This window comes from Haliotis asinina, chromosome 9 (genome assembly GCF_037392515.1).
Source record: "Haliotis asinina isolate JCU_RB_2024 chromosome 9, JCU_Hal_asi_v2, whole genome shotgun sequence".
NCBI lineage: Eukaryota > Metazoa > Mollusca > Gastropoda > Lepetellida > Haliotidae > Haliotis > Haliotis asinina.
In genome coordinates, this window is record NC_090288.1 from 517970 (window position 1) to 539756 (window position 21787).

Here is a 21787-nt window from a genome sequence, read left to right on the forward strand (position 1 = left end):
CATGATATTTTTGCGAGCTCAATCTCTTTGATACATCGCAAAAATATCATGATCGCAAAAATGTCATGATATACAGTACACATCATCAGGCACTAAATCAAACCTACACCATCAGGTACTGAATCACAACAACCATCACCAGGCATTCAATCTCTCTCTCTCTCTCTCTCTCTCTCTCTCTCACACACACACACACACACACACACACATCATCATCATCATCATCATCAAGGAATTGCATCATCAGGCACTGATTCATAAACACACATCATCAGGCAATGAGTCTTATACACACATATCAGGCACTAAATCATTATTGAACCTACATCATTAAACATTCAAAAAGACACTGCAACCAACATGTTTATCACGCAAAAGAGCTGGTTATCGCTACATATTGTCATATCAATAATCGCTTCTGTCCAATCAATAATCAATCGATTATAATCGTTTGTACTGTCATTTCCTTGTCAAACACCAACATCAGCCAACACACTTCTGGGTTTGTCAATTCCTAACGCTATCAAGTTACGGACACTTGCAGCGTCATTGGATCATCAAGAAAAACAATAAACATCTGCCTGTTCTGTTTTGTGTTGTTGTTGAAGGGTGAACAAAGACGTTCTCTTAACGTTGAAATAGAAAAATCTATTCTGTACTGTGATTAAGCATTGTATCGGCATGTTCTACACCATTCATGACATCGAAACAACTTAATATTTCAGCCACCACACATAAGTTACGTGTTTGTGTGCAAATGCTCACTCAAGGAAGTTTCTTTCAGCCAATAATAATATAAATATATCGCTAACCTGAAGTACCTGTATCAGTTTCGGTGTCTGGTTGTGAAATTAGACAGATGGAACATGGTGAGTGCATCAAGTTTGTCATGTGCTTATATGCAAATACCAAAGATCTATTCAAGGAATGCCCCTTTCAACTGATTAGAAAATGGCTACCCTGTAATACCTGGGTCGGACTGTGACGTATGTCTGCACGATCAAATGAGGTTGGCAGAGTTTTTGCTCACAAATATTAATTAGTTCTCATGCAGCCTGCTCGACAAAAGAACTTGAAAAAAAGTGGATGCCTTAGAAGAAATATTTGTTTCGAAAATTGACTTTTTGAAGGACAAATTATGATTTCTCTATAAATAGATTTTGTTTCTATTTTGATAGACATTTGCAGTATTTGGAACTGTAACTTTGTAAACTTACAAATGAAGATGCTAAAACCGATTCCCATTGAGATGACGATATTTTGATATTTTCCTGAAGACAATATTATACTGTTTAACTTCATGTTTAACTTATACTGTGGCACACTGATTAATATGGTGTTTCTGAAGTTTAATGCTTTGAAGCTTGATTATTTTTATCATAGTATCATAAGATGGTTTAGTAGATTTGCATTTCATGAACGGAAGACTTTTAGTTTTTCATGTATTGTCTTGCCGTCCATGGAAACGATGCATTTTGACCCTGCACTTTTCTCTCTGTGAAAAAGAGAAAAGCAAGTAAAACCTTATTCACAATACAGTGATTATGTTAATCTAAACTGGATACCTCTTGAATCAGTTATAATCTCGTAGTATGTCAATGAGATCATGACGTTTTTGAGAAAGGGACACCCCAATCTAAATGTATCTAGCATTGCCATCGGCTGATAGGGGAGGCATGCGTAGTACACGACTTCTGTTTTAAGAAGTAAACAAGCAATGACAACAAAGGCCCCACTGCCCACAGTGATCGCAGTCGTTACCACAGTCTACGTATATGAAAGAGTCTAAGAGATACGATCACCATAGCGCTACGATCATTTTTAGGAACGGAGCCCATATTGCTAGGTAAAAGAAAACAGGATACGACAGAACAAAACTAAACCATTCTTTTCCGATAAATCAATCTGCAGTTCATTAGTAATCAACAATCGTTTATTTTGACTTGGATCCTACGATTAATCGCTCCCGCACTATGACTTAATGACCATGTTCTGTATTTCCTGGTCAGCAAGTCCATCAATTCACAGCCACCATAATGTTGGGAGTTGAAAAACAACAAAACAATTCATAAATACCTCTGGTTACCAACTTATTTCTTACACAAAATGGATATAAGCAGACATCATCGGACATTCAATAAACATGGCTATACTGATGTCAAGTGAGGCTGAGGTGAACTCAGGGCTACATCCAACTCACCTCCTCTCTCACACCGTCGATGATGAGACCAATCTGTTCTGTGGAGCGGGACAGTTTGGCTACTGCCCACACACTGCTGAGGAACTTGTCCTGGTCGCTGTCTGCTAGATACTGGTGGCGGATCCACAATGTCAGTAGTTCCTACAAACCCACAAATCTACAAATTCACACATCTCAGTTTCTGTGTATCAATATTTTGAACATTGTTGCTTAAAGATTTCAATGTGTAGTACTATAAAATTCACATCATGGCAAGACACCAGTCGTGCTTATGGCTGTGGTACTTCAACATGCGCACATCATGGCAAGACGCTTGTCATGCTGCTGGCAGTGGTACTACAACATGCACACATCATTTTGCTGGCAGTGGTACTACAACATGCACACATCATGCTGATGGCAGTGGTACTACAACATGCACACATCATGCTGATGGCAGTGGTACTACAACATGTACACATCATGTTGCTGGCAGTGGTACTACAACATGCACACATCATGCTGATGGCAGTGGTACTACAACATGTACACATCATGCTGCTGGCAGTGGTACTACAACATGTACACATCATGCTGATGGCAGTGGTACTACAACATGCACACATCATGTTGCTGGCAGTGGTACTACAACATGTACACATCATGTTGCTGGCAGTGGTACTATAACATGCACACATCATGCTGATGGCAGTGGTACTACAACATGTACACATGCTGCTGGCTGTCCTACTACAACATGCACACATCATGCTGCTGGCAGTGGTACTACAACATGCACACATCATGCTGCTGGCAGTGGTACTACAACATGTACACATGTTGCTGGCAGTGGTACTACAACATGTACACATCATGTTGATGGCAGTGGTACTACAACATGCACACATCATGCTGATGGCAGTGGTACTACAACATGCACACATGCTGCTGGCTGTGCTACTACAACATGCACACATCATGTTGATGGCAGTGGTACTACAACATGCACACATCATGTTGCTGGCAGTGGTACTACAACATGCACACATCATGCTGCTGGCAGTGGTACTACAACATGCACACATCATGCTGATGGCAGTGGTACTACAACATGTACACATCATGCTGATGGCAGTGGTACTACAACATGTACACATCATGTTCCTGGCAGTGGTACTACAACATGCACACATCATGCTGATGGCAGTGGTACTACAACATGCACACATCATGCTGCTGGCAGTGGTACTACAACATGCACACATCATGCTGATGGCAGTGGTACTACAACATGTACACATCATGTTGCTGGCAGTGGTACTACAACATGCACACATCATGTTGCTGGCTGTGGTACTACAACATGCACACATCATGCTGCTGGCAGTGGTACTACAACATGCACACATCATGCTGCTGGCAGTGGCACTACAACATGTACACATCATGCTGATGGCAGTGGTACTACAACATGTACACATCATGTTGCTGGCTGTGGTTCTACAACATGCACACATCATGTTGCTGGCTGTGGTACTACAACATGCACACATCATGTTGCTGGCAGTGGCACTACAACATGTACACATCATGCTGATGGCAGTGGTACTACAACATGTACACATCATGTTGCTGGCAGTGGTACTACAACATGTACACATCATGCTGCTGGCAGTGGTACTACAACATGTACACATCATGCTGATGGCTGTGGTACTACAACATGCACACATCAGGCTGATGGCAGTGGTACTACAACATGCACACATCATGCTGATGGCAGTGGTACTACAACATGTAAACATGGTGCTGCTGGCAGTGGTACTACAACATGTACACATCATGCTGATGGCAGTGGTACTACAACATACACACATCATGCTGATGGCAGTGGTACTACAACATGCACACATTATGCTGCTGGCAGTGGTACTACAACATGTACACATCATGTTGCTGGCTGTGGTACTACAACATGCACACATCATGCTGATGGCAGTGGTACTACAACATGCACACATCATGCTGATGGCAGTGGTACTACAACATGTACACATCATGTTGCTGGCAGTGGTACTACAACATGCACACATCATGCTGATGGCAGTGGTACTACAACATGCACACATCATGCTGATGGCAGTGGTACTACAACATGTACACATCATGCTGATGGCAGTGGCACTACAACATGCACACATCATGCTGATGGCAGTGGCACTACAACATGCACACATCATGCTGATGGCAGTGGTACTACAACATGTACACATCATGCTGATGGCAGTGGTACTACAACATGCACACATTATGTTGCTGGCTGTGGTACTACAACATGCACACATCATGTTGCTGGCAGTGGCACTACAACATGTACACATCATGCTGCTGGCAGTGGTACTACAACATGTACACATCATGTTGCTGGCTGTGGTACTACAACATGCACACATCATGCTGATGGCAGTGGTACTACAACATGTACACATCATGCTGATGGCAGTGGTATTACAACATGCACACATCATGCTGATGGCAGTGGTACTACAACATGCACACATCATGCTGATGGCAGTGGCACTACAACATGCACACATCATGCTGCTGGCAGTGGTACTACAACATGTAAACATGGTGCTGCAGGCAGTGGTACTACAACATGTACACATCATGCTGATGGCAGTGGTACTACAACATGTAAACATGGTGCTGCTGGCAGTGGTACTACAACATGTAAACATCATGTTGCTGGCTGTGGTACTACAACATGTACACATCATGTTGCTTGCAGTGGTAATACAAGATGTACACATCATGCTGATGGCAGTGGTACTACAACATGTACACATCATGCTGCTGGCAGTGGTACTACAACATGTACACATCATGCTGCTGGCAGTGGTACTACAACATGTACACATCATGCTGCTGGCAGTGGTACTACAACATGTACACATCATGTTGCTTGCAGTGGTAATACAAGATGTACACATCATGCTGATGGCAGTGGTACTACAACATGTACACATCATGCTGCTGGCAGTGGTACTACAACATGTACACATCATGCTGCTGGCAGTGGTACTACAACATGTACACATCATGCTGCTGGCAGTGGTACTACAACATGTACACATCATGTTGCTTGCAGTGGTAATACAAGATGTACACATCATGCTGATGGCAGTGGTACTACAACATGTACACATCATGCTGATGGCAGTGGTACTACAACATGTAAACATGGTGCTGCTGGCAGTGGTACTACAACATGTACACATCATGTTGCTGGCAGTGGTACTACAACATGCACACATCATGCTGATGGCAGTGGTACTACAACATGTACACATCATGTTGCTTGCAGTGGTAATACAAGATGTACACATCATGCTGATGGCAGTGGTACTACAACATGTACACATCATGCTGATGGCAGTGGTACTACAACATGCACACATCATGCTGATGGCAGTGGTACTACAACATGCACACATCATGCTGCTGGCAGTGGTACTACAACATGCACACATCATGTTGCTGGCAGTGGTACTACAACATGCACACATCATGCTGATGGCAGTGGTACTACAACATGTACACATCATGCTGATGGCAGTGGTACTACAACATGCACACATCATGCTGATGGCAGTGGTACTACAACATGTAAACATGGTGCTGCTGGCAGTGGTACTACAACATGCACACATCATGTTGCTGGCAGTGGTACTACAACATGCACACATCAGGCTGATGGCAGTGGCACTACAACATGCACACATCATGCTGATGGCAGTGGTACTACAACATGTACACATCATGCTGATGGCAGTGGTACTACAACATGCACACATCATGCTGATGGCAGTGGCACTACAACATGCACACATCATGCTGATGGCAGTGGTACTACAACATGTACACATCATGCTGATGGCAGTGGTACTACAAGATGCACACATCATGTTGCTGGCTGTGGTACTACAACATGCACACATCATGTTGCTGGCAGTGGCACTACAACATGTACACATCATGCTGCTGGCAGTGGTACTACAACATGTACACACCATGTTGCTGGCTGTGGTACTACAACATGCACACATCATGCTGATGGCAGTGGTACTACAACATGTACACATCATGCTGATGGCAGTGGTATTACAACATGCACACATCATGCTGATGGCAGTGGTACTACAACATGTAAACATGGTGCTGCTGGCAGTGGTACTACAACATGTACACATCATGCTGATGGCAGTGGTACTACAACATGCACACATCATGCTGCTGGCAGTGGTAATACAACATGCACACATCATGCTGATGGCAGTGGTACTACAACATGTAAACATGGTGCTGCTGGCAGTGGTACTACAACATGTACACATCATGCTGATGGCAGTGGTACTACAACATGTAAACATGGTGCTGCTGGCAGTGGCACTACAACATGTACACATCATGTTGCTGGCTGTGGTACTACAACATGTACACATCATGTTGCTTGCAGTGGTAATACAAGATGTACACATCATGCTGATGGCAGTGGTACTACAACATGTACACATCATGCTGATGGCAGTGGTACTACAACATGTACACATCATGCTGCTGGCAGTGGTACTACAACATGTACACATCATGCTGCTGGCAGTGGTACTACAACATGTACACATCATGCTGATGGCAGTGGTACTACAACATGTACACATCATGTTGCTTGCAGTGGTAATACAAGATGTACACATCATGCTGATGGCAGTGGTACTACAACATGTACACATCATGCTGATGGCAGTGGTACAACAACATGTAAACATGGTGCTGCTGGCAGTGGTACTACAACATGTACACATCATGTTGCTGGCAGTGGTACTACAACATGCACACATCATGCTGATGGCAGTGGTACTACAACATGTACACATCATGTTGCTTGCAGTGGTAATACAAGATGTACACATCATGCTGATGGCAGTGGTACTACAACATACACACATCATGCTGATGGCAGTGGTACTACAACATGCACACATCATGCTGATGGCAGTGGTACTACAACATGTACACATCATGTTGCTGGCAGTGGCACTACAACATGTACACATCATGCTGATGGCAGTGGTACTACAACATGCACACATCATGCTGATGGCAGTGGTACTACAACATGCACACATCATGCTGATGGCAGTGGTACTACAACATGCACACATCATGTTGCTGGCAGTGGTACTACAACATGCACACATCATGCTGATGGCAGTGGTACTACAACATGTACACATCATGCTGATGGCAGTGGTACTACAACATGCACACATCATGCTGATGGCAGTGGTACTACAACATGTAAACATGGTGCTGCTGGCAGTGGTACTACAACATGCACACATCATGCTGATGGCAGTGGTACTACAACATGTACACATCATGCTGATGGCAGTGGTACTACAACATGCACACATCATGCTGATGGCAGTGGTACTACAACATGCACACATCCTGGCAAGACACCCACATGCTGCTGGCTGTGGTTCTACAAGATGCACACATCCTGGCAAGACACCCACATGCTGCCGTCTGTGGTTCTACAACATGCAGATATAATTGTGAGACAATGTATTACTTATCAAGTGGCAGTAGAGCTGAGGGTGAAGTCACTGAAACTGATGTGACAAGATTCTAGAAGGTACTGACCTTGCTGCTACAGTGATCTGAGGGTCGAATCCAGTCTTGGATGAGGAAGGTCTGTGCCAGCTCAGTACACAGGGCTTTGTTGTTCTCTGTCTGCTGAAGTCTCGTAATGAGACGCACGCCATCATGGCAAGGAATCTTCTGACACTGCAAGACACACATAATGCTGAACATAAACTGTACGGAGGACAACACTGCACAATTCTCTACTGTAACATAAAAGGTGACTACGCTTGTCATGAGAGGTGACTAATGGGATTGGTCAGGTTTGCTGACTTGCTTGACATGTAATCAGTTCCTAATTGTGCAGACTGATGATTATGGTCTTGATCACTTGATTGTCTGGTCCAGACTCAATTATTTACAGACCGCCCCCACAGAGATGGAATATTGCTGAGTGCAGCATGAAACTAAACTCCTTCACAAATTTTACAAATTTGCTGTTCTGCTATGTTGCTGTCCATCGACTCATGCTACTATGTTGCTGTTCTGCTACTCACACTACTATGCTGCTCTTCATGCTACCATGTTACTGTTCTGCTCCTCATACTACTGTTACTGCACTGCTACTCATGCTACAATGTTCCTGTTCTGCTACTCATGCTCTTGTTGCTGTTCTACTCAAGCTACTATGGTGCTGTTCTGCTACTCATGTTACTGTTGCTCTTCTACCATTCATGCTACTATGTTGCTGTTCTGCTATTCATTCTATGTTGCTGTTCTGTTACTCATGCTACTATGTTGCTGTTCTGTTATTCATGGTATTATGTTGCTGTTCTGCTATTCATTCTATGTTGCTGTTCTGCCACTTGATACCATGTTGCTGTTCTGTTATTCATTGTAGTATGTTGCTGTTTTGCTACTCATGCTAATATGTTGTTATTCTGCTATTCATGCTACTATGTTGTTCTGCTATTCATGCTACCATGGTGCTGTATTGCTGCTATTCATGCTACCATGGTGCTGTATTGCTGCTATTCATGCTACCATGGTGCTGTTCTGCTATTCATGCTACTATGGTGCTGTTCTGCTATTAATGCGACTATGTTGTTGTTCTGCTGCTATTCATGCTACTATGTTGCTGTTCTGCTATTCATGCTACTATGTTGTTCTGCTATTCATGCTACTATGTTGCTGTTCTGCTATTCATGCTACTATGTTGTTGTTCTGCTATTCATGCTACTATGTTGTTCTGCTATTCATGCTACTATGTTGCTGTTCTGCTATTAATGCGACTATGTTGTTGTTCTGCTGCTATTCATGCTACTATGTTGTTCTGCTATTCATGCTACTATGGTGCTGTTCTGCTATTAATGCGACTATGTTGTTGTTCTGCTGCTATTCATGCTACTATGTTGCTGTTCTGCTATTCATGCTACTATGTTGCTGTTCTGCTATTCATGCTACTATGTTGTTCTGCTATTCATGCTACTATGTTGTTGTTCTGCTGCTATTCATGCTACTATGTTGTTCTGCTATTCATGCTACTATGTTGTTCTGCTATTCATGCTACTATGTTGCTGTTCTGCTATTCATGCTACTATGTTGTTCTGCTATTCATGCTACTATGTTGTTCTGCTATTCATGCTAATATGTTGCTGTTCTGCTATTCATGCTACTATGTTGTTCTGCTATTCATGCTACTATGGTGCTGTTCTGCTATTCATGCTACTATGGTGCTGTTCTGCTATTCATGCTACTATGGTGCTGTGCTGCTATTCATTTTACTATTGCTGTTCTGCTTCTCACCTCCTCTTGAAGACGATCCTGTTGGTTCAGCTTGTGAAGCAGCATTAACTGAGTCTGTCGTATGTCAAGGTCGTCTGTCAGAGCCGGGTGTTTAAGGCACCAGGAGCACAAGTTTAGTGCGAACTCCTCACAGTTCTCCTGAATCATTATCTCAACACGGATCTTCAGGATGACAGGGTCCTCTTGCTTGATGTAGTTCAAACCTACAAAGAGCAAAACACATCTACATCAGAACAACATAAAAAGATCACAAGGAAAGTGTGACCCAAAAAAAAAAAAATTTATGAAGATACTGCTACATGATATAGAGACAACCCAGGCTTGTCATGCCATTGAGTGTTGAGAATCCCAGACTTGGTTGACTCCATTACTGATATGACAGCTATGAAACCCAAGATGGCTATCACTGAACCATCTAGTAGAGGTCTGGTTCTTTACAGATCAATGTTGTGTACATACAGTATTGCAGACAACGTCCCTTCAAACAAATACCAAGCTGTCTACTGAGGCAGGTAACTCACACTCTTCCTCCTCGTTGTCGTCCTCTTCAGCCATGACCAGCCCCAGAGTCGGGTGTGTCCAACCTGTCTCGATCAGGTCATGGATGAGGCTGAAGCGAGTGTAGTTGTGCGATGACAGCTTTGTGTGAAATGTTTCCAGCGTGGTGTGGAAGTTCTGCTTGCTCTGGCTGTCATCGGGCAGCTGCTGCCACTGGATATTCAGCACAGTTCGTGCACAGTGCCTTAAACATACATCAGAAACACACTGGTAAATGTCTCTAGTAGCGCTCTCACACGTCCTAATTTGTTGACCAGGTAACCCACCTCCTCTTACCATACCATACCCGGATACAAGTTATGTTAATTCCTCATAAAAATGTGACACAAAATTTACAAGAAAATCATTCTTAAGCTTGGAGGCTGAAATTTACAAGAAAAACATTCTTAAGCTTGGACGCTAAAATTTCAAGTTGTTCAATGTTCTAACTATGTATTTTATTCAAAAGGGGTAGAATGAGGACCATTTTTATGGATATAAAACTTCTTCATACTGCATAGGCAAACATAAATTCTACTGTCTAATCTATACTATGAACAAAAAGTATAGGAACACCCTCAAATCTGACAGTCAAAAATAAACTTAAAAATGGTGAGGTCATTTAAACTCTGAAGTGTAACTTAATTCATTACCGAACAATCCCAGGTACCCACAGGGATGGAAATAATTCTTGAATTGCTAATGTACCCAGGTACAGTGGCACTTGTAAAAATCACTTGCCCTGATAATTTTTCGACTACACCAGTCGATTCTCTTATTGATTATTTAAATAAACAACATAATTAATAGAGCTGGGCCCACTTGCACAAAACGATCTTAGAGCTACAATTATTGTAAATCCTTAAGATCCCGATCTTAGGCACCGGCTACAATCGCCATCCACTTGCACAAAGCGATTGTAGGCTAAGATCATTGTAAGTTACAATCAAAACTTACAATTGGTCGGAACCAATTGTAAGGAGCTAAGATCATTGTAGTCAAGAGCAAAATGGCGTCCAGGTTGGTGTCAATTCCACGCAAATAATTAGCTTTACGTTAGGGGATTGCTTTCATACTGCATAAAACTGTATGATTTGCCTCGACACTTCAACAACACGGAGAATGCAACATCGATTTAACGTCAGAAACATCGTTATTTGCGGTAGTGAACAACATCATTATCGAGTTGATATCATAAAGTACATTTCTCACCCGATTCAGTGTTGGAAAAAGTATGAACACCATACCTTTTTGATAAACAAGGAAAGGATAGTAACGAAAGGTGTCTGCTGCGATTAGCAGTGGCCATGACCTTTTCAATAACTCAAGGGCAGCTAATTTTAGTTTTTACGCAAGATGGGAGTGGTTTCCCTTTGCAGATTATGCCGTTGCCGTAAAATCTGCCATGCCCAAATACAATGCATGTTCTCTTGTGACAGAACAGATCTCCACATGTTTCTTTTCGGTTAATGATTTTCTCTTAGTTTATCATTGAAATAATCTACAGTTGGATAACGTGCAGAATTATGTTTTTCTACTTGTAAAAATTGAATATGACGAGAGACAAGAGTTGTAATCTATGCATTTTAAATATAATACAAGTATTCTTCAAACGGGAAAAATACACTTGCTGGGGTATGTGAAATTTGCATAAAACGTTTTTTTTGACAAAACGACAAAATAATTATCAATAGGATAAAGTAATTAATATACTGTGGATGAGCATTCAACAACACATACAACACACACGAAATAATAACGTTTTCATATTTCCCTGTCATGAATTTTCCACAACACTCCCACAGTCATGTCACACTTTCATATCTTTACAAATCTAATGCTTGCGGGATATATTGGGGATTTTACTCCAAATAACACCTACGAGATGCCAAACTATGTTCAACTGAGAACCACTGACAAATCATGGTACATTTAGGTGTTATATCATAAGGAAATTTTATTTATGTGCTATCTTTTAATTTCATGATTATTAGATCAATAACTCAAGACCCAATTTGTTAACGTATTTGTTTGTATTTCAATACTTTATAAAACATGATAGGTCTGTGGTTGCAGTATCACATGTTTAGTTCATAAAAAATTAGAATGTAGAAAAATTAGAGAATAACCCCTGAGGTACGAGTGATTATACATGTTACCTTCCACGTTATCGCTTCCTTCTTCAACGTTATCGTTTCCTTCAAAGATTTGTGGGTTTGGGGTTTTTTTTGTTTTGTTTTGTTTTGTTTCGTTTTGATGAAAAATCTGCAAGGTGCGATTAAGGAAGGGATGTCATTTGCGTGCGGGAACAAGTTCCACGTATTATTTGCGCTGCATGCTATGCGCACTTGAAGACAACTGTAGACAGGATTCGAGTTCAAGAAATTTCTACTTTCAACGTTGAAGAGTTCAGTCTTAGTTAAGATTGCGATCTTAAATCCATGCTGTCTTAAGATCGTGTTTGTGCAAGTGGATTAGAGCAATTGTACGGTGATTGTAAAGTTGATTGTAGGTGCCTAAGATTGATTGTAACTAAGATTGCTCTGTGCAAGCGGGCCCTGGTTATCGTTACATATTGTCATATCGATAATCGCTTCTGTCCAATCAATAATCAAGCTACTATAATCGTTTGTACTGTCATTTCCTTGTCAAACACCACCGTCAGCCAACAAACTTCTGGGTTTGTCAATTGCTAACGCTATCAAGTTACGGACACTTGCAGCGTCATTGGATCATCAAGAAAAACAATAAACGTCTGCCTGTTCTGTTTTGTGTTGTTGTTGAAGGGTGAACAAAGACGTTCTCTTAACGTTGAAATAGAAAAATCTATTCTGTACTGTGATTAAGCATTGTATCGGCATGTTCTACACCATTCATGACATCGAAACAATTTAATATCTCAGCCACCACACATAAGTTACGTGTCTGTGTGCAAATGCTCACTCAAGGAAGTTTCTTTCAGCCAATAATAATATAAATATATCGCTAACCTGAAGTACCTGTATCAGTTTGTGTCTGGTTGTGAAATTAGACGGATGGAACATGGTGAGTGCATCAAGTTTGTCACTTGCTTATATGCAAATACCAAAGATCAATTTAAAGGGGCACTGATGCACAGCAATTTCCATGGACTGGTTGTTTCTGTTGTTATTGTTTTTCTCCCCTGAGTACCTTAATGATATCCCAGAATTTGTGACTGGTTCGTGATCTCTGCTGCACCACCCATATGCGCAAACTGATAGTTCATCAACAAAGATGATGTCATTTAACTTCGTTATTAAGAAAACAAATGAAACATCTTGAAGTTTAATCATCGATCAGTGGTATAAATAAAACGTTAGGACTGAAAAATAACGAAGTCAGTGCACGTATTTATATTTTGTCATAGTTCCTTGTCACACTTGAATGCATTTCGAAAGTTAATAAGTGAAAAGTAAAAAAGTGAATTTCTAACATGACTTTAATATCTAAACATTGTACAGATTGCCAATGTGAATCATATTTCACACAAACCCTATGCGCGACTTTGTGCTTGTTTCCTGCAATACACAGTCTGCTGAATGCTACAAGAATTTAATTAAAACAAAAAGCAAACATTAAATTTAAGAGAAACAAAAGTCATAGCAACAAGGCTATTACCTCCTTCAGGAACATATCCATCAATATCCACATAAAAGAACAGTATTCCATTCATCTGCAGCTGGTAAATAATCCTGCTCTATGTCTTGTGTCTTTCAACAGTCTAATATGCAAAAATGTGACACATCGTCACACTTTTTCACACTGGTGTATACATAATCTCACTGGTCACCCTTGACAGCACACCTGGCAACTAACTGTATGATGTCAGCCATTAGTTAGCCAACAATGAGCAACAATCAATCCATCAATAGACTCATACTTTACGACAGACAGGGTGTAGTCAGTATAGATTAGTAAATCTACACTCATAAACACTGCCTTTTTGACAAATCTGCTGTGGAAGTAATTAATTAATCAGTGTGTTATCATTTAATCCTTTGATCGATGTTTGTTTTTGTAACTCAGCTGATAAACCCTCCTGCATCACTTACATGCACATATTACATAACATGCAATACATTTGCCACTACAGACCTTAATTAATAATGTTGAGTATTTACTCCAGACAGAAGAAATGCCAAATGGGAATCTTTGTCGAGTAATTTTAGTGGTGTTACCACTAATTATACCCGTCATAAATTCATTAACTGACCATGAAGTGAATGATGACAAATAACATGTGTAGGTTTATACCATCAAACACGAGTTACAACGCTTTTGGGCCGAAACTGTTTTGAGGATACCAACGGAACTTTGTAGTTACATAAGAAATACATGTAGACATTTGCTGTGTACTTGGGTAAATGGGTATATGTAAGAAAATTTTCAGATTTCTCTGCCAATGGCAAAGTCGTTATTAGTTTACGAATTCAGATAAATCAATTGTGTGTTTTTATTATCATAGATAATAAACCAAGGTTGTAGCTAACAAAATTTATGCATGATGTTTGCTATGACAGTTGGGCCAACCCTCAAAATTATCTAAATATCAAGCTTTTCAGTCTTTCGGACTTATATGAAACAAATGGCTTGCTAAGTGTATGTAGACATCACATTTTCACATGACATAATATCGAGGTAAACACAGAAATAGGATCAAATTGGATCAGACACTATACCACCCAGGCATCAGAAAAAAATGCTAATGTGGACAGGAGCCCAGTCCCTGTGCCTGTCACGGTCGAAGGGGAGCGGGTGCTGACCAATTTGCTGCTTGGTTTCGTAATTAGACCGTTGGTGAGAAACATTATTCGCTCCGCATCAGTGCCCCTTTAGGGAATTCCCCTTTCAGCTAATTAGAAAATGGCTAACCTGTAAACAGTGTAATACCTGGGTCGGATTGTGATGTCTGCATGATCGGACAAATAAGGTTGGCACAGTTTTTGCTCATGAATATTAATTTTTTAAAGGACAAATTATAAATAGATTTCGTTTACATTTTGATAGATATTTGCCGTATTTGGTATTTGGAAACTTACAAATGAAGATGCTAAAACTGATTCCCGTTCAGATGACGGTATTTTGATATTTTCCTGAAGACAATATTATATTGTTTAACTTCATGTTTAACATATATTGCGGCACACAGATTCATATGGTGTCTCTGAAATTTAATGCTTTGAAGCTTGATTATTTTTATCATAATATCATAAGACGGCTTAAGTATTTCAATGACGTTGTGACGTTTTTGGGAAAGGGACACCCCAATCTAAATGTATCTGTCTAGCATTGCCATTGGCTGACAGGGGAGGCATGCGTAGTACACAACATCCGTTCAAGAAGCAAACAAGCAATGGCGACAAGGGCCCCCCCCGTTGCCCACAGCAATTGCAGTTGTTATGACAGTCTAAGTATATGTAAAAGTATAAGAGATACGATCACCATAGCGCTACGATTGCCTTTAGGAACAGGGCCCATATTGCTAGACAAGAGAAAACATGACACAACAGAATAAAACTAAATCATTATTTTCCGAGTAATCAATCTGTAGTTCATTAGTAATTGACAATCGTTTATTTTCACTTGGATCAAACGATTAACAAATCCTACGATTAATCACTCCAGCACTAATAATTAACAATGGAAAGTCACTTGGACACCGGTAGTACAGTGTGATATACAAATTAGCGTGCCCAACAGAAAAAAACACTAAACTGGGATGTCTGGCAATGGGTTACTTCCATCCCCGTAGTTACCAAAACAATAACATGGAACTGGGATTTGTAACTTTATACTCCCATGTCAGGTTCACACCAATATCAAAGTCACAGGTACAAATAAATATTTTAAAAATCACAAATCATAAAAGGCAGCAGTTGACATACTGGGGTTTTGTATGTACAATTTCATGAAAATAGGTTTGGATATTTGGTCCAAACAAACATGGAACTATGAACAGAGTCAAAGTGAAACATAAAGCATAAGGCGTCACTTCATCCTTCGGTTACTACATCTACCCTGTTTAGATAAAACGTGTTTAATAGTTTTGGATCAAATTCCTCCAGCCCCATTCTCATGATTCTGTTTTGAGACTTAGTCCAAACAGTTTCCATTTAAATCAAGAAAAATAAAAATGACACAAATCTATAAATAGCAAAAGATACCACTCTAGCTTCTGTTGGATATATGTACCCACATTTGTTGAAAAATACTGGACAGTTTCTCTGCAGAAACAAAATGATCATGGACGGACACACAGACAAGGCATCAGCTATATCACCCACATTACATGCTGAGGGGTTAATAATTAGCTTTTCTGATATAACAACACTTTAGCCATAAAATGTACTCACAGCTCAACAGAAAGTATGACCATCCCTGACAATGTTAAACACTTTGAATACAGACTGGTATTAACACTAATCTGAAATGACATACAGTCATCCTTCCCCATTACACCGGTCCTGGGATCCATGGATGACCCCCAGCCGCACTCAGCAATATTCCAGCTATATGACGGCAGTCTGTAAGTAATCGCGTCTGGACTAGAAAATCCAGTGACACCATACGTTCTCAGATGACTGTTCACCTGAACTATAGCGTGGTGTGTTGCATCACAGCAAACATTGTAAGTACTCAACTGATGTTGTCTTGTCTTTGTGAGTTAGATCTACTACAATATTTCGCTGTATGATAAACACTGCCAGTTGCCATCTGTATTGAATTTCACTAGTTTTCACTATTTTCCAGAGTGAAGCTGTGGATTTGTTGATGAGCTATTTTCGATTTTGTGACGGGGTGTGATTGCAGTTCAATTTTTTTTATGGGAGCCATGGATTATCCCACGGTTTAACTGAATCTGCGGTATCACGAGGCGTGTTATTGCGAGGGATTACTGTATCTTCTCTACTGGCCAGGGACCAGTTATTGCAGCACACCAGTTATCACCAGTTCCTTGTTATACTTATAGAACATGTGTAGATCTGATCATGTCAATTTCGTTTTCCAAATGGCATTATCAGATAGATCTTGGTTATCCCGAAATATTTCCATGGCAAGTAAACAAAAATTCAAATCAATAGAACAAAGTTTAAATCAATGAAGTGAATATAACATCAACAACATTAACTCATATGAGCATTCATCAACACACACAATGAGAGTAGGTTTTGCTTCTTTTTTTTTAAATTTTTGTATATAAAATATCATTCATGAAATGTGCTCAATATGTGATGGTTGGAAAGACGGTAATTTCATTACGAATTTTGTACCAAATTTGGTTAATAGCATGAACAATTCAGGAGCGGTGATAACTGCTCCTGTTAGTTGTTTGGAAAGCACAATATGTACTACTGTGCTTCCGGTTTGCAGTGTAACAGAAAAACATGATGAGCAACTGTAAACAAGCAGGACACATCTGTGTGTCATCAAGAAAACATCTATTTCATTAGGTTGAGAAACTACTGAGGAAATCGCACAAAAACACAGTAAAAGTAATAATGGCGCTAACTGTTCACCAACCAGTAGTGATCACACTGGAAACAAGGAGCTGCCTGACATTAGTAATAAGTGAACATACCGGAACAATTTCTGGCACAGAGCATTTGTGACCGGTCCTGTGGTAAGTCGGGAGTACATCTCGCCGATGTAACCCAGGATAATCCATAATCCAATGACCTTGTTCTCATACTCTTCCACATTCTCAAGCTTGTCAATTGTCTGCAAAACAAAAAGATGTTATCCTTACTCAGACAGTCAAACAATGATTGACAACTGGATGACAGTCTGCAAGACAGAAGATGGTAGATATTCAGTCTTGGCCGAAAGGTTCATGTAGAAGACTGGATGACAACAGGTCAGTCACTTCAAGACTCAGTCTCCTTCCAGAACATTCATCACAATCAGCAGCAAGCATTACTTATGTCACCTGGTTTCACTACCAGTCCCTTGTGTCAGGAGAGTTAGCCATGGACATGTTTTGGGGAGTCAACTTCAGTTTTGAGCTTTCATCAAGACATCAACTCTGATTGTTTAATAATAAGAAGAAATAAGATAAGGCCGGTGAGGTATTTAATCAGCAGGGATTGGGATAGAGAAATTTGCCAATGGGCCATTTTCAAGATAATTAGCCATTTTCTGAACTTAGAATGGGCCACTGACCTTGTATCGAAAGAAAACTTCAAAATTTTAATGGGCCATTTTTCATTATAATGTGCAAAATGGCCCATGGCCCCTGCTTTTTCCAATCCCAAATCAGCACTGAGCAGTGAACTGGCAAACATTTAGTTTCACTCTTAGAAGTTTAGAATATCTGAACTTTGAGGCCAGTAGCACTGCACCAGTGACATATCTTCTAAAGTCACTGCATATTTGAGATAATTTGTGCATCAAATACACAGGTTTTATATGTGATGGACAACACTGTCTTACATATTCAGGTGAGCTACCCTGTTATTGTTAACAAGAGTGGTTTTGATACATATACAGGTGCGCTCCCATGTTACCTGGATGCATTTCTTACATAATAAATGTGACAGGTGAGCTTCCATGTCAGCTGTTGTTTCCTCACATATGAAGGACAGCTACAATGTTAATTGTTAACTGTGGTTTTGTTACACATGCAGGTAAGCTCCCATGTTGACTGTGCGATGTCCTTACACATAGATGTGACTTATCATGTTAACTGTGTGGTTTCAATACAACTGCAGGTAAGCCACCATGTTAACTGTGGTGTTCTTACATATGTAACTGAGCTCCCATGGTAACTGTGTGGTTTTGTTACATATGCAGGTGAGCTCCCATGTTAACTGGATGCATTTCTTACATACAAAGGTGATAGATGAGCTCCGATGTCAGGTCTGTTGTTTCCTTACATATGCAGGTGAGCTACCATGTTAATTGTTTGTGTTTCTTACACATAAAGGTGACTGTTAAGTTACAGGTAAACTGTGGTGTCCTTACATATGCAGGTGAGCTACCATGTTAATTGTTTGTGTTTCTTACACATAAAGGTGACTGTTAAGTTACAGGTAAACTGTGGTGTCCTTACATATGCAAGGGAGCTACATTGTTAACAGTATTGTTCTTTTACACTGACGACAGCCATGATTGCTACTTACACTAGCTGTAGTAAGTATTACCAACTATTTTTGTTACAGAACTCGTTTACTAGAATGGTAAGCTGTGTATTGTTTGCATATGGAAGAATTTCCCCAATGGATCAAAACTTTTTGATTAACCTTAAACATCTTACTCATATACCCACACACTTGTATGCGCACACACTGACAATACAGCATGCACACATCTGCAACATATTTTACACACAGAAAGTAACAAACCTCTGATTAGTAAAACTGTTTTTCAGAGGGAAGTTGTCTCACAACGACACAGCATTGCATTAATATCATTAATGGAACAAATATGTATTAAACCTTATTACATCAGACTGACAAATTCCATTTTGATGAACAATAACCCATATGATGTGTAACAGGGTTTCAGCAACAAATCTTACACTTCTAGCAGACAGATGCACTGATGCATCATCATAATTAGAGAGATACAGTTTAACAAAATGATTATCTGCCAAAACATTGCCATATTGCCTCCACACAGTACCATACAGTAAGTTCAAAAGAATACCCCTTTTATTTCATCACATTTGAATACATTTCTGCAATCATGATAATTATTCTAGATAACAGCAAGCATGACAACACCAATGCATAATGTACCTAGGTACTATGCCAGGTCCATTTAACAAGATATTTATGGATGGAATTCACACAATATGAACACTTTCTAGCAAACACACACAAACAATGGAAACAGTATCAGGAACCAAGAGAGGATATCTTTAGGATTGCTGCTTTTTAACATTTCCATGAACTAAACTGCATAGTGCATGTTAAAATAGTCACAAAATTAAAAACCACTACCTAAATGACAATTCTTAAGACTTCTTGAAATGTATCTCAGCATATTAAGATGAATAACAACCAAACACATAAAGAAATCCCTAAAATGGAGAATGATCTTTGTGCTCATGTGAGAAACTGTCAAGTGCCTGAAATTATGCATCACTCTCTTGTACAAAATGCATAATGGAGTACACTGAAAAAAGCATCTGAAAACATGAGCAAATAATATGGTCCTTAAAAATATTAATATCAACCTTGATTATAAACAGTGAACTGTTATATCAAACTTGTGTCTAATATCTTGATCTGTAATTAATGCTATGTCAAGGATATCCCCACACGACACAGTTTTCCTTTTTAAATCTTAACTGGGTAAAACACGTTTAACAAGGAGACGTTGCTTGAACTGAAAACTGATAAAATATAAAATACAAAAGTGCAATGGAATTCAGGATGTACAGCGTGTTGATGTTGGGCCTAGCCACCTGTCAATGTCAGGTCGTATCCTGATGTCAAAAGAAACAATACAATGTCGATTTATTATTCATAATTCATTAATCATACCTTATTTTCTGTGCATAAATCATAATTTTCATAATGGTGAATATATTTCATAGAATAAAACTGAAAATCTTTTCGAAATCGTTTGTGTTTATATCCCTTGAAAGCAGTCTTCACTTGTCATGCGCTGTAACCTACATGAGGAAGTCGCTTTGTTGATAAGAAATTAATGTCGATTGATATTACATGTTGTGGGGGTAAATCGGGGCATATCTGACATTGGTTTACAGTATCATTTGTTAAATATTAATATGCACACGTTATTGCACTACTAGACTGCATATTTACTTCTAAACACCCAGTCAAAAATGTGTGCGTGCGTATCGACACGCCATTAATGGCACTCCAAAATGAAAGACAAGTTGGCTTGATTTAGACAAGGGGCTTGACAGCGCGGATCACTGACCTTGCACGCTGTTTCACAGTAGGCAACGGTTGCAGCATATTTATCGGATATTTTCTGACAATACTGTTGAGCTGCATTCCTCAATTCTGCGAGTAAGAGGTTAAAATCCATAATTTACCGAGCTATGCATGTGCGCCATACGTAAACACACAGCTCAGCCTCAAGAGATGCCATCTAGCGACGCGGGTCAATGTCAAGGGCAGATAACTGCATTGTCTGCCATTACTGAAACCGGCTAGATTTTCTTAGGGCTCGATTTAGCTGATATGGAAATTACGAAACGATCTATTTATCCCGATTTATAAGCATTTATAGCAACCTCCTTTCATCCGTTATATATGTAAATATAATTTAACAGATAAACGCAAGTGAGACAATTGTTGACATAATGCAGGAAGAACATGTACTAGTGTATGTTTCTGGGAACGTCTTTCATCGAGCCGTGTACAGATTGTAAACATTGGTTGTGAATTCAACCACTGTTGACTCAGTAAAGTATGAAACTAGACATCGCCGCTAAGCATCATGCATGCGCGTGCCAGCACTCAGTGACTCTCTTGAAAAGCTTCCACAATCTATCTTCGTTGCCTGTTGGAGGTGTCTGACATGTGATACTATAGGATTTACCGATTATCAATGAAAGTGATCACCACACAAACCAAGAAGTCACAATAATTTACACTCTACGTCTGATCGCCTTTTCTG

At 40.0% G+C, this 21787-nt stretch overlaps 1 protein-coding gene across 1 annotated transcript in view; it reads right to left on the reverse strand.

Moving 5' to 3' along the window:
* LOC137297101 (uncharacterized) overlaps window positions 1–21264 on the reverse strand; it is a 34779-nt gene extending 13515 nt beyond the window's left edge. The window contains exons 1-6 of the mRNA XM_067829084.1: window positions 21083–21264; window positions 17772–17911; window positions 10156–10376; window positions 9635–9837; window positions 7889–8032; window positions 2201–2341 (exon numbers count right to left, since the gene is read on the reverse strand). Coding sequence (XP_067685185.1) covers window positions 2201–2341; window positions 7889–8032; window positions 9635–9837; window positions 10156–10376; window positions 17772–17911; window positions 21083–21193 — 960 coding nt within the window. The 5' untranslated portion in view covers window positions 21194–21264. The remainder of the gene's footprint in view (window positions 1–2200; window positions 2342–7888; window positions 8033–9634; window positions 9838–10155; window positions 10377–17771; window positions 17912–21082) is intronic.
* Between the last annotated feature and the right edge of the window lie 523 nt (window positions 21265–21787).